The sequence below is a fragment of the Hirundo rustica genome, chromosome 20 (genome assembly GCF_015227805.2).
Source record: "Hirundo rustica isolate bHirRus1 chromosome 20, bHirRus1.pri.v3, whole genome shotgun sequence".
Lineage (NCBI taxonomy): Eukaryota > Metazoa > Chordata > Aves > Passeriformes > Hirundinidae > Hirundo > Hirundo rustica.
In genome coordinates, this window is record NC_053469.1 from 7,494,422 (window position 1) to 7,508,846 (window position 14,425).

Below are 14,425 nucleotides of genomic sequence, written 5' to 3' on the forward strand. Positions count from 1 at the left end.
CTTCCCTCTCCTCCTGTGGGATCTGGGTTATGATATTGGCAGAACCCATCTGGCCCTGTTTCCGTGTGCACCTGGGAACCGTGTGCTGCCACTGCAGGCGATGCACCATGCCCTTCCTGTACCCTTCCCTGTGCCCCTTCCCTGTGCCCCTTCCCTGTGCCCCTTCCCTGTGCCCCTTCCCTGTGCCCCTTCCCTGTGCCCCTTCCCTGTGCCCCTTCCCTGTGCCCTCCCTGTGCCCCCTCCCTGTGCCCTGCCCAGCTCCCTGCCCTGTGGCCCCTTGGCTGCAGTGAAAATCCCAGTCTGTGGTTATCAGAGGCAGCAGCTCATCCCAGTAGCCCATGGTTGTGTCGTTGGCCACTTCAGATCTGTTCAGGCTCCAAGCAAAGCTCAGGTGTCACCACAGAGGCACTGTGAGATGGCTGAGCTCTGCCAGGCCTTGGGGAATAAATGTTTTTTGGTTTTTTCCCTTATCCTGCGGTGGGACAGGCCAGGTCCGTGCAGGGCTCAGGGCTGGGCAGCATTGCCTGCGCTGATGCAGCAGATCTACTCATTCCCTGCCCACCACTGGGTTTTCTGAGCCAGGAAATCCCCACAAGCTGCATGAAAACCTGTCTAAATCCACCCTGAGCATAGAGCTGGGCCAGTGTTGTGTGCCCGTTATCTTCAGAAAAGCTTCACAATCAAAGATACGGATTTCTCAAACAGGGATTGATAGCTGGACCATCAAAAAATGATGCTTGTGCCTTTTAGGTAGTCTGCTTTCTCCCCACTTTTCAGGTCTGCCTGTTGTTGGATTTGAGGATCTGGAGTTACAGGGAACAGAGGATTGTTCCCCATGCACTGCCACAACAGCAGCTTTCCTGCACCAGCAGCTCTTTCTCCTGACATGAGGAAGGGTTGGCTCTTTCCTCTTCCTTGTGCCTTCAGGTCCTGCTTCCAAAGGAAATCCTGCACTTCCCTTGGGTGAGCCAGGAGGCTCCAGAGAAGTGGCAAAGCTTGAGCTTTTTGCTAAAACCCTAAAGAAATCTCCCATGCCTTAACAGAGGGGTGGGGATTGGGGAAGGAAAGAGGGAAGGAGAGCAAAATCCATTGATCAAGGCACCTCCTTCACACCCATGTCTCTGGCACCGTGCCCATCACCTCTGCAAGAAAGAAGGGCTCTGATGCTTGAAGTTATGCTCCTTCACCTGCTTTTTCCTCATGGCAGCGTCACAGAATCCCGGAATGAACTGGGTTGGAGAAGACCTTTGAGATCATCAAGTCAAACCTATGACTTCACACCTCCTCATCAACTAAACCATGGCACTGGGTGCCACATCCAGGCTTTTTTTAAACCCATCCCATGATGATGATTCCAGCACCTCCCTGGGCAGAAAATTCCAGTGCCCACTCACACCACGGAGGGGCCGTGGCTGAGCGCTCCTGGTGCTGCTCTGAGCCCGGGTGTCTCCTCTCTGTGGGATATCCTCACCCAGGAGCGCTCTCCCTCTTGCTCTCCCATACCTGCTGCTTCTCAATCCAAGGGAGATGACTCCATGTGCCAGCAGTTCCTGCAGGATCAGGTTCCAGCGTTGTCTGCCTCCGATGGCCAGGGAGAGCCTCTGCTGACAGGTGAAAACTGAATTGAATGGAAGGGAATTGAAAGTCAAAGGGCCCTGTAATAATTCCAGAGTGCCTGAGGCACCACATGGAAGCCCTGGCATTATAAATAAGGGTAATGTGCTGGAGCCTGAACTGCAATCAAAGCAGCTGCAGGAGCATGCAGTGTGCTGAGCTTCTCTGGGGTGTTTGGAATCAGGCTGAGATCTGTGGGCAGCACAGGCAAATCAATATCTGCTCCCTGATGTGCTCAGGGACCGTAAAGCCTGGGATTAGAAAGGCCAGAGGGATGTGGGGATGGAGCAGAAGGCTCCAGAGCCAAGAGCAAGAGAGCTGTGTTGGAGCAGCCCGACCCTCCTGTTGTCTGAAGTGTTTCCAGGGGCTGTGTCCTGGAAGGGGCTGACTCTGTTCTCCCTGCTCACCCCTGCTCATCTCCTGGATGGTGCCATCTGCAAGCTCTCCATCAGAGCCAAGGAGGTTTCCTTGGTTTTTCTGCTCCTCTTGAGTTTGGGATCTGCCCTCCCCTTCAGTTGTCATGAACTCTGGTGGCAGCTCCGTTCCTCCCACATCTCTGTGTCTTTGAGGTGACTGGTCCCAGGAGCACGCCTGAACCCAGCTGATTGTTCTTCTCCTTCCAGCAGAGCCCGAAAACAGCCAAACCCGCTTTAGTGCAAATCCCATTTTGCCCATCCAAGGTCAGACCTGTGCTGCTGCTGGCCGTGAGATGCAGAGATCGCTCCACCCTGCCCTTGGTGCCAGCGGGATCCCCCTTGAACCACCCCAGGACCAGGCTGCCTCCTGCCCTCCTCCATCCAGCTTCACACCTGGGGTTTTGCACTGCTGGGTTAATGACTGGACTCGATGATCTCACAGAGATTCTGTGCCTCAAACCACCCCAGGATTCCGTGTCCACAAGGACCCGTGCAGCGCCAGAGCCACCCTTGAAATGCCCTGCAGGTGCACGCTGTGCTCTCACAGACAGGGGCTTTGAAAGGAGATGATCAGAGGGAGTTTGTCATCTCTCTATTTTCCCTTCCTTCCTTAAATTTCTGAGCTTCTCTATTACTTTTTATGATCTGCAGCTGCATTTGTGTGCTGCCCCAGGGAGCACTGTGAGGGGAGAGAAGGGGAGGAGGTGTGTAAGGGAAGGAACACGTTAAAAAACGAGCGGAGGGGACGGGAAGAAAAAAACCTGAGCTAATGATTCGGATAAAAAAACTCCACCAAAAGACCCAAACTCTTAGAACTCTGAGGGCCTGTTTGACTGCAGAATAGCCCCCCTGGGAGCATGGGGGAAGCCCCATTTCTGGAGTAATTCTGAAACTAGTCTGCACAGAGTGTGATAATCTATTCCGCAGGGAGCAATCCTGCGCTGGCAAGGGCACTGGGGAGAGCTCTCTGTTTATGACTTTCTGCATAAATTTGCTTTATTAGCATAAGTGGTAGCTAGCACCGAAGAATCTCTAAACTAACACTTTATCGGAGGTTGGCGCCACTGGAGAGCGTTAAGTCAGGAGAGCCCCTGGAATAACAGCAGATGGAATGGGGTGGCAGGATGAGGGCTGTGGAAGAAGGGGGCACAGGCTGGAGTGGTGTCTCTGTAAAAGGAAATACCATCCCTAAGCAGATCTCCAGCTTCTCCTCTGCCAGATTAAGACGCTGAGTCGTGCAGGTGGGATGAGGAAGCCTGGCTGCAGAGTGTGCGGGTCCTGCTGGGATGGAACAGGTGGGGAGGAAAAAGGCCGGAGGAGCCTGGATCTGTGCGCTGGAAATTACTCACTGGCTCCTCAGCCATCACCCCGAGCGCTTGGTGCTGACAGGAAAGGTGCCCAGCAGGTCTGAGCAGCGCTGGGGAGCCGGCAGGAAGCGCCAGGAGGGTTTGGTTATCCGGGGGCGGGGAACCTTGTGGGGATGAACTGCTCTAAGCAAAAGGGCTTACTTTAATAACGGCCTTCAAGGATGAAATAAAAATACAATAATCATGGCAGATTAGCAAGAGCAAGCCAATTAAATACTCCACAGGCTTTGTAAAACGCCGTGACAGATGAGGCAGGGCTGCAGCCCCCCCAGCAAGTGAGGAACGTTGGGGCATTGCTTAAGGTTGGGGTGGGGGCTGCGGGGAGCTGGTGAATGTCTCAAGCCTGGCAGGCTGCCGTGGAGGAGGCAGAGGTGAAAAGATTCTCCCTGGCTTGAGTGAGACCAAGGGGAGGAAGGAGGGAGGAGGTGGGTAGGGTGGCCAGGGGCCCCAGGGCGCGGAGTAACAATCCTGCAACTTTAATATCGGCTGCTTCACTTTGTATTCATCATGTCAGCGTAATCTGCTTTTATGGGAATCGTCTTGGTTCCCAACCAAATGCATTTAGGCCCCTTTGCTTTTAAGTTTGATTGTAATACAAGTTGAAGATTTCAATGAAATGTTTATATGTGAGGGTTGTAGCAATGGCAAAGGGAAAAAGCGGAGTAGAGAGTTGGTTGGAAGGGATCTTGCTGTGGTCACTGCTGTCCCCTGCCTTACCCTGGGTGGTGACCTGCTGATGGGCACGAGCCCAGGTCAGAAGCTGAGCCCTGAGAAGAGTTCTGTTTGGATTGCCTGTTTGATTTCCAAGGGAAATGATGAAGGCTGTAGAAGTGGTACAAGGCGCAGAGCTTGAGGAAGAGCAGAAAAGGCAGAAATGCTCCGTGTGCCCTTTTCTTACCTTCAGACCATCATCAGGTGATACCAAAGGCTGGTGGGTGCTGCCCCTGCGCTCGGCTGAGCTGTGTGCCGGGAGGTGGTGCTGCTTGTGGGGGTTTGGGGAGGCACCTGGGGAGGCTGGAAGGGGAGATACACCTGCTGGTGTTGGGGAGCGCAGATTCCTCAGAGCCTCTGCTCTGGGCTGGAGGTGGTGCTTGCCTGGGGTCTTTGAACAGGCAGAAGAAGGGGAGAAGTCTGGCTGCCTGCTGTGGGGAAGGAGGATCCTCCTTGTCTCTCCATTGTCTCCTCTCTGCTGAGCACAGCAAGCAGGTAGGAAGGTGGCATGGCAGATGTTTGATGATCTGTTTGGCTGTTTTACTTGGTGTTTTAGCCACAAAGGGGTGTTTGAACCCCATCTGATAGCTCCCCATCTGCTAGATACTGAGATTTTTAACAGCTATAGACCACAAGTGCTTTTCCATCGCTGCACATTTAAAACCTCAACCGTATCTCGTTCGGTTTTGGTGCAGGAATGCCCTTAATTTGTTCCAAAAGCGTTTTGAAAGCTCTGATAACAGGCAATCTTGCTGCAGACTATTACATTGTGTCTGATGGACGGGCTCTGACTGCCGTAACTACAGCAGACAGTGGAGTGACAATGTGTGTCCAGATATTACACAGGCAGTGTAACATCAGTGTCGAGTATATGAGGCCAAGAAACTTCCCTGTGTTTGGGGATTGAGGGATTCTGCAGCTTCTGCAGGGCTTGAAAAAGCTTTTTTATTTTTTAAAATTGTTTTTATTGTGAGTGGTGAATCTGACTGAAGGCTGGTGGTGTCCTGAGGGTGCTGGGGTAGTAATCAGGTGTCCTGAAATCAGAGCTCAAGCACACAAGTGTTTATAAGTGTGTGGGAATGGGTGCCCAGGCTTGGCAAGTCCGTGTTCGTCACAAACTGCCTGGCTGCTGGGTTTGCTTAAAATTGTGAAATGAATGTTAAATTGAAGTTTCTACTTTTGGAAGAGACCTTTTGAAAGTGAAACAGGCTTATCTTCAGTCTAGGCTAAAATCCAAAAAATTGCCTATATTTCAGAACTCCTGAGAAATATACTCCGTGATCCTTTTAAACATCCCATGCAAAAATGTGTGCGTAAGGGCAAAAAAACTTGGAGAAGGGTTGAACCTGGAGGTTTTTCTCCTTGCTTCCCTGATGTGATGTAGCCTTTGGAGCTGCAACAGTGGTGTCCTGGTGGTTTGTGGTCTGTGCTGTGGGCTGGGTGATATATCCTCCTTCCTGAGCTCTTTAGGAAAGGCCTGCTGCAGGGTAGGTGTGTGATGGGTGTGTAATACTGTAAATCACCCCCTCCCGTGGGTGCCTGTCCCTCTGGACAGAATTAAGATTGTGATTCTCTCCCGTGCTCTGTTTGCCTCTGTGGATGATCTTGGATTTCTGCTGCAAAGCTGAGTGAGTGCTTTTGCTCCTAAAAGTAGCGTTTGTTTTGATTTTAATTAGACAAGGAGATGCTTTTCAGCACAGACCTTTGAAGTATTGCTGGGAAGATGACTGCAATTAAGCAGCCTTGATATTTCTCTCATTTTGTTCTTATTTTTACTGCTATAAGAAACCTTCTGCTGGAGCCTTGTTTGGAGGGGAGAGGCACAGGATTCATTCCATGAGGTTCCCAGGTCTTGAAGGAGCTGCAGGGCTGCCGTGATTTAAAGCTTCCAGAGCACAAGCAACCCCCTCTCGCTGCTGATTTGCTCCAGCAAAGAATCTTTTATGTCAAAGGAGAGAAAGGTCATTAGCAGGATGTCAGGGCAGTGACGGGGATGTGACAGGGCAGTGACAGGGCAGTGACAGGGAGCTCGTGCATCCCCTCCCAGACACAAGTGTGGGCTCTTGATGGGTCCATGTGTGGTCAGGAGCTGTTTGCTTTTTCTCTGTTGGGTGCTCAGGTGTGCACAGGGGTTGGGGATAAGGAAGGTGCAGAGCTGGGGGAGAAGCAATGAGCAAACCACTGGTGAGATTGAGGTGACACAGTGGTGGCTCAGGAGTGTCACCAGGGAGGGGCTGAGTCAGGGGTGGGGTGACCTTGTCCCTGCCCTCAGCCCTGCAGTACCTGTGGTGTGATGGGGTCTCCTCCATCGGCAGGTTGGTTTGCTTTCCTCTGATCCATGCTGGGAAGCCAGGAGCTTGCTCCTGGAAAATACATTGATTTCAGGGGTGAGAAAAACTGCTCCTGAAGGACTGAGAGGTTGGTTTCTGTTTTTTTCTGTTGGGTTGGGACATGGGTTTATACAAGTGCAAGGGCCTGATCTTGTAGCCTGGGTGACTGCTCACCACCCAAGTGTCCTGTTGCTTGAAGCATCGTGTCCTGCAAGGTGTGGGTGACTCCTCAGGACGTCCTCAGCTGGGCTTCTTCCTTCCTTCCTCTCCACTGGGAGCTGGAACTGGGTGTGTTTTTACCCATCTGGGCTCGGGGTAATGAAATGCAAAATGCCACCAGCATTCCCCGGCTGCTCTGCCCGCAGGGGAACAAGCACTGTCCTCCCCACTGACCCTCTGCAGCCGAGGAGGAGGAGGAGAACCTTGTTTCTGTTCCACTGTGGTGCCAGAGTTGTGCTCTTTCCTGTTCTGGGACAGACACACCTGAGGACAGTGGGTCAGGGGCTGTCAGACCTTGTCTCTTCCCAAATTGGAGGGAATTGAATTTGGGTTTCCTCAAAGCAGGTGACTGCTGAAGCTGTGGGCCCAGTGACTAAGAAGGCCTGTCTTGCTTCCCATTGCTTATATTGGAAAGGGAAAAACAAACACAAAAAAAAAAGAGATGTGGTGGAAGGAGAAATATTTTGGCTCATTTTGTGCTAGCATTTTTTTTTTTTTTTTTTTTTTTTTTTTTTTTTTTTTTTCTCGGATTTGATGCAGCCGCCAAAGTGCCAAACCTGTTCTCTGCAGAGATCCGTGTGCAGCTTGCTGGGCAGCTGTGGAGCTCTCAGTGCTCCTGGCCCACTCAGGAGCTGCAGCTGAGGCTGGGAGCTGCTGCCTTCGCAGGGTCTGCAGGTCTGGGGGTGCCCTTTGGGTTCTCCAAACCCCCAACTGAGTGCAGTGTCAGGGAAAGCTGGTGGTGTGTGCTGTAATCCTGGCTCCAGGGTGCCCGTGCTGTAAATCAGGATCAGGTGGGATGTGAAACCAACAGAAGCTGCAGAAGGTGACTGACAGATGCAGCTCCAGTGTCAATAGATGTTTGTCAAGCCTGGGGGTTTTCCCTCGCTGCTGGAGCTCACAGGCTGTGCTGAGAGTGTCCCTATTAAATACAGCTGTGCTGCCGCCTCACAGCTGGAAGAGGATTTCCATTGGAGATGCCAGCAAAGCCTGTACTGGTGTCTGCACCCTGCCTTGTCTGGCACGGAGTGGCCTCCCTGAGCCGTGAAACTCCATTGGGCTCGGCTGCAGCTCCCTGGGAACTTCTCCCAGCCTGTTTCCTGGGAAAGCCACAGGAGCTTTAGGGCATCCTGGGTGATTTTCTGTTCTTGCTTTCCTATTCTAGAAATCCCAAGGCGCTCTGTAGCCCCTTGGGTTTTATTAAGGAAGACAAACCTTTCTGTTCATATACAGGGGAAGTAACAGGTAGAGGCTAAAATTAAATAGAAGCAGTTCTGGGGGCAAGGCTCAAATTTCCCAATTTCCTAGATCACTTAGAAAAACGCCTTTGGGCACGACACCGACGCTCAGCTGTGTGTTGTGTCCCTGCAGAGATGTCGGGGACCGTGTCGGACATTTCGCTGGTGCACTGGAAGCAGCAGTGGCTGGAGAACGGCACCCTGTACTTCCACGTGTCCATGAGCAGCGCTGAGCAGCTCTCCAGGGCCACCCCTCCCAGCCTGCAGGAGCCCTCGGAGATCGTGGAGGAGCAGATGCACATCCTTCATATCTCAGTCATGGTGAGTCCCGGCGGCTGGCGGCATCGGAGGGGACGGAGGGACCCCCTTGGAGGAGGGGGATGAGGAGCAGGGGGGTGTGAGTCTGGTCTGCAGATGTTTGTGTGCCTTCTTGGGTGGGTGTCTAGAAAGGGAGAGATGGGTTTGAATTTATGGGCCAGGGGAATAAATAAATAAATAAATAAATGCTTGGTCTTCTGAGAAAGTGAAACAAAATAAAGCAAAAGAGTGTGGGGAAGAAGCTATTGGGAGGGTGACAAGGATCCTTGTAGTTCCTTTTGTCTGGTGAGGTGCCAGTGGAGTATTTCTGCTTGGTCTCTGTGTTTGGGCGTTGTGCAAAGGCAAGATTTTGGGCTTGGCCAGTTCATCCTGAGGCTGAAGTTTATCTTTGAAGTGAGTAAGGGCTGCAGCGTTTCTTGCAAAGGACAAGCCTGACCTAAAAGTAAAAAGTTGATCCAGTGCTTTGAATGTCTCCATCTGGGGTGTTTGTGACCTTTTAATAATGCACTGTTTATGTGCGGTGTTGCCTTTTAAAGTTCCGGTATCGTGTGAGGTGGTTGCCTACGTGTTTGGATCTGGTCCATGGCTCCTCCGTGTTTTAGAGCTCCATCTGTAAAATGGGATTCAGTGTATTGTCCCTTCAATCCCACTGGGATAAGACACAGAAAGACAGGAAGTTAGGTTGGTATATCCAGTGTGTATGCATGTCATTCACTTGCCAAAGCAAGCCTTTTATGGGACTGTGGATCCCACCACAGTAACCCTCTGCAAAAGGTGAATCTGTTCATCTCTCACAATCTGGGTCATCTCCACAGCTTCTGTCCTCAGTTTTGGAAGAAGGAACAGAGACAATGGCTGCACAAATCCTTTTTTTTTTTTTTTTTTTTTTTTTTTTGGCTTTTACAACTAAAATCTGGTGGTTTTTTTAGTGTCTCGTCAGTGGGGCTTTAGGTCTGGCACTGAATGCATGTGAGAAGGGAGAGAGGCTTTGCATGAAGGCTGTTGGGCAAGATAAAATGCAGGACAGCAGAAGGGAAAGGAGCTGGGGGCTGCATCTTACTGAGCTGGATGGGGAATGGTTTTATGTCCTGCTGAAATTGTCAATGGGATGGGGTGCTGGAGAGGGGGAAGGAGTTAGAACGGCGTACTTGGAAAACGAGCCTGAAAATAAAAGTGAGAGACAGAACAAAGAAAGAAAACAGCACAGCGTGTGGGTGTGAAAAGCTCCATCCCTGGCAGGAGGTTTGAGTATGGCATTGTTCGGCTCTTGTGGGCAAATCTGAGCCCTGGAGAATTGCCCTGTGTCTGTGGGGTGACACTCTCTCTGCAGCCTGGTGATTCCTGCTTGAAATGCAGATTTTCTGTAGTTGGAGAGATTCAGTCCTGGTCCCCAGCCCTTGCTGAAGACGGTCTCTAAAATAAAACAGATGATTGGAATGATTGGATGCTCAGAAAGTTCCTTTGAGAAGCTCCTGCCCAGAGCCTTCCTTTGCTGCACATCAGAACTGCTGGGCATGTCCCAGGAATGTCCCAGAATTGGGTTTGGCCTCTAATCCCAGGTTAACCAGGGAAGATGTGCTTTGCCAATGGCCTGGGAGCACCCATGGCTTTGTTGAGAGAGTTAATTCCTGCCCTGCTCCTCTCTTCCCTTCTGCAAAAGCAGCAGGAGGACAAGAGAGAAGGAGCTGTTCCTGCCACACACAATCAGCTGTAATTCCACTGGCTTTATATCTCCTGACATTCCCCGCAGCAGGAGCTGAGGTCCAGGGCATGGATCTGGGTCTGGGATGGGGTCTGGGCTGTGCACGTGTCCCTGGGGAGGCAGGAGCCCTGCAGATCCCTTTCCTGGGTCAGGACTGCAGCAATGGCTTGAAATATTGCCCAGATTTTTCAGAAGGTTCATTAACTTTTTGAGTGAACCTGAGCCAAGTTTTGAGTTACCGGCAAAGATTTTTCTGTTTTGTTGGTTTTTTTTTCCTATTTGTTGTTGTTGTTGCTGTTGTTTTTTGTTTTTGTTTTTTTTTTTCTTCCTTGAGGTCTCGTGGTGCTCTGTAGGGGAAATAAAACGGGCACAGCTATTTGTGTCTTGGGTGGGATATTTCACCAGGTCTCTAGGCTGCTTTCCCACTCCTTTATTTCCCTTTTTGACCCCAGCTGGAGCACGTCCCAGAGGGCCCCATTGCCTGAGCTCTCCCACCCCAGCAGTGGGGTTCCCTGGCTGTGCTTGGTCCCTGGGTACCCCCTCCTGTCCCCACACCCTCCATGTCCAAATCCCTTTTTCCTCAGGATACAACCTGTGTCCTCCTTCCCAGCTTCCCAAATACTTTTCCCTCCTCTTCCTACCGTGAAGCCCAATGTCTCTGGTGTGCTTTTTATAAACTAAACCACCATCACTGCTTTGGCCAAAATTCCAGCCCGTCCCAGTGCTGCCTTGGCACTCACCTTGGCACTCAGGCTCATCGTTCCCTGTCCATCATCAGCCCAGCATCCCGCCCCAGGGGACAGGAGGAGATGTGGGAAAGTGCTCACTTATCTGCTCTAAGTGCCTCTAACATTTGTTTTTACCTCTCTCCTCCTGCTGCAGGTGATTTACAGGAGCTGGGGAAGGTTTGCCCGGGGGATGTTTGTGGTTAATCCCTCTCTTAGGGAGCACTTGGCAGAGTTTCTGGGCAGTGAGACATCCCCAAGGCAGGAACTGGTTGGATTTCTGTAGCTGTTTATGGCCTGGCTGGGAGCTCCTGCTCTGCCTCTAAAGCCAAGACCCCCTCTGTGCTGCATGGGGGCTGCAGGGAGGTGCAAATCCTGGCTTTACTCCTCCTTCCAGTGGTTCTGGCTGTCAGTCTGTGGCTTTCTGGTTTGGGATTGGTTTGCTTCCAGTGCAGGGAAGTGTCCATGGCCCGTGTCCCTACCACCATCTACCCCTGCAGGGCACTGACTGACTGGCACCCCCTTCACACCTCCCTTCCCGAGCTCAAGGGCATCTTTGACAGCAAGATTATACTTAATTTTTATTTTTTTTTCCCCTTTCCTAACTGTTTTTTCTTAATCTCTCCCCAATGAGACATAGCATTAATTACTGCAGTTAAAGGGAATTCAGTCTCCATTACTCTCTGCCACCCATTTCCTCTTGGCTTGAGCATCTGAAATTTGTCTCCCAAATGAAAAGGAGGGATAAAGGGAAAAGAAAAACAAATATGCAAATGCAAGATTTTATTTATTTACTCTTTTTTTTTTTTTTTTTTAAGCACAGTGTCAAGTAGAAAGGAATCAATAGTTTTGTCATTATGCCTGTTGTGTTTTTTCACCATAATCTCAGCTGTCATTTGGGTTTAATTGTGTTGTTTCCTGTTGTGTGGAAGTAAATCTTATCTGTTTTGGATTAAAATTCAATGAAGGTCACAGCAGCTCGAAAACTTACCAGGCTGCAGCAATTAATGTTCATTTGGCTTTGATAAATTGGAATGTTCCCCACAATGGGACTGGAGTGGATTTCAGAAGCAATAATTCTTCCATTAACTCAATGATTCCCTGCGTGATGGAGTGTCTTGTCACTGCTCTGTTTGTCATCTGTCACTTCAAGGATCTGGGCATATGCCTGATATGATTTATCATGATTATTGGGGCTGCTTGTGTCAAAACATTTTAAACCACTAATTATTCCAGCCCTTGTAAATTGCTGAATTTAACACAACATAAGAGAGATTTATTTTTGTGTTGCTCCCCACCGCCTCGTGTCCCAGTTTCATTATTGCTTTGTGCGGTGCTAAACCCAGCCCCGGTGTCCCGCGGCTTTGGCCCGAGAGGGGGGTGTTTGCCAGGCTCTGAGGGTGGCTCTGGGTGGCCCAGAGGGGTTTTCTCTCTGCACTGACCCTCTGACCAGGCATCAGTAGGGCACTGCACCCTGTGAGAGCGGGGATGAAGGTTTGGGAGGAGGATTCAGAGCCCCATCCCGTCCTGCTGGTGGAGGGATGGGATTTCATCCCTTGTGAGTGATGCCAGGAAAAGTCTTGTGAGATACCAGAGCCAGGACCATCCCTGCATGCTGGGAGGTTCAGAAACGTGCTCTGTGCTGCCCCTGCTCCAGCTCCAGCAGAAATAAGCTGGGTTTTTTGGAGAGTGGTCATGAGGAAAAGCCTTGTTACATCTCATCCCATCACCTTGCAAGGGGACATTAAAGTGTCTGGTGTAAAAGGTGACCAGACCTCATCAGGCTGCTTTTTTAAAAAAAATTACTATTTTTTATTTTAATGCTCACTTTCTGTTGGCTGTGTTGGCAGCAGACAAGTTATCTGCTGGCTTCTAGGTCTCCCAGAGGATTTTCTTTATCTCATATTTGTGGAGTTTCCTTTTTTTTTTTTCCTTGTTCCCATACATCCTGATGTTTCCCTAATGTTCAGCTGCTGGTCCTGTGCTCCATCAGCTCCTGAGCTGGGTGTAAATTGTGGTCTTAAACTCTTCCCTCTGCTTTCACATCCTGCTCTGGAGCTGGGAAGGAATTGTGTGCCCCAGTGCTCCCTGAGGTGTGTCCTCGGGGCTGCCTCAGGCTGGGGCAGCTCTCCAGTTCCTTAAGGAATCTCCCAAGAGCCAGAAGCTTTTAGGAGCTGTAGGAAAAAAAATATCTTCCTTGTGAGGGTGTTGAGGCCCTGGCACAGGGTGCCCAGAGCAGCTGTGGCTGCCCCTGGATCCCTGGCAGTGCCCAAGGCCAGGTTGGACACTGGGGCTTGGAGCAGCCTGGGACAGTGGGAGGTGTCCCTGCCATGGCAGGGGTGGCACTGGATGAGCTTTAAGGTCCCTTCCAACCCAGGCCATTCCAGGATTCTGTGACTGCTCTCCTTCCCAGAGGTGGATATAACATCATTCCAGGGCAGCTGGGCTTATCCCAGCTTGAATGGGAGGGGAGAGGAGGCTGAAACCCTTTCCAGAGCTGGGCTGATTCCCACTGTCCCCGGCAAACATCTCTGAGGGATCATCCCAGACCCTGTGGGCTTTGGGCACACCCTCACTCGGCCTCCTTCAGCCCAAGCATTCCCTCAGATTGCCCATTCTTCCTGGGGTGCCTCTTTTCCCTCCCCAGCAGTTTTTTGTCCTCCTTGGTACAAAACTTCCCCGTGGATTCTGTTCCCTCCCTCCCTTGCGCTTGCCTGGTGCTGTGTCCTGTGGGTCTGCTGGCAGCACCAGTGCACCTGGCTTCCCCAGGGATGCAAAACTCTGCTCCAGCCTTCCTCTGGCTCCTTGCAGCTTGTCGTGCTGATGGCAGCACGGGAGCTCCTGTCAGGCAGCTCAATGGGAGAAAAAAAAAAAACCCTGGTGTGACATGAGTAATGAGGTAGTGAAGAAGGCACAACATCTGTGTCATCATTTCTGCACCAGGAGGTCAACCAGATTCATCAAACGTGCACTTCCAGCTTGTGATGTGTTTAGAAATTAATTAAGATAGGGAGAGAATTGCTGCCGCTGCAGATTTTCTTATCTGAAAGGTATTAAAAAGCTAAATTGATCTCCAATGAGCTGTTTTTATTAAAAAAAGACCAACAAAACCGAAAAGAAAAGCTCCAAAACCCCTGGGTTCAGCATGTCCCTGTGTGAGAACCATGTGTGGGGAGAGGAGCTGGAGCTGCCCACCCTGGTGTGGAGGTGGACTAAGCATCCCCAAATCCCTGGGATGGGGATGGGAGCTGAGGGCTCTGTGCTGATGGCAAACCAAGCAACCCTCAGACCATCACCAGTGCCGCTGAAGGGGGCCCTCAGTTCTTTCCTGAGCTTCCTCAGGGTGGCCAGAGGGGCTGGTGGGATCTCTGCTGGGCTGGGTGGCTCAGGGCAGAGGGGCTGAGTGCCTGCAGACCCTGGGGCTGTGGGGATTGGAGCTCAGCCCAGCTGGAAGCTGAAGTCACCAGTGATGCAGGAGCGCTGGAACTGGTACACAGAGGGGCTGTTGCTGGTCCATGCTGGATGAGAGTCCCGCTCCTCTCACCCTGACACTGTCCTGGCTCTTTCCCCAGCATGGGACACTCTTCGGCTTCAAGTTCCATTTCCATTTTAATGTGCCATTAACCAACTTCTTCCTGTCTGGGAGAAGGAGCCTCTTTCATCCACCTTCCCCCTCTTCTCCACTCTCCTTTGCAGAGCGGGTATAAAACAGGGACTAAATGTAGTTAATGATGTGCTCTGATATTTAGGGAATTCATCTGGGGGGGATTTGTCTTCAAATTGTCACT

At 51.1% G+C, this 14,425-nt stretch overlaps 1 protein-coding gene across 1 annotated transcript in view; it reads left to right on the forward strand.

The window, feature by feature from the left end:
• Nucleotides 1–14,425, forward strand: part of ASTN2 (astrotactin 2) — a 291,732-nt gene that overhangs the window by 43,693 nt on the left and 233,614 nt on the right. The window contains exon 2 of the mRNA XM_058423166.1: nucleotides 8,026–8,213. Coding sequence (XP_058279149.1) covers nucleotides 8,026–8,213 — 188 coding nt within the window. The remainder of the gene's footprint in view (nucleotides 1–8,025; nucleotides 8,214–14,425) is intronic.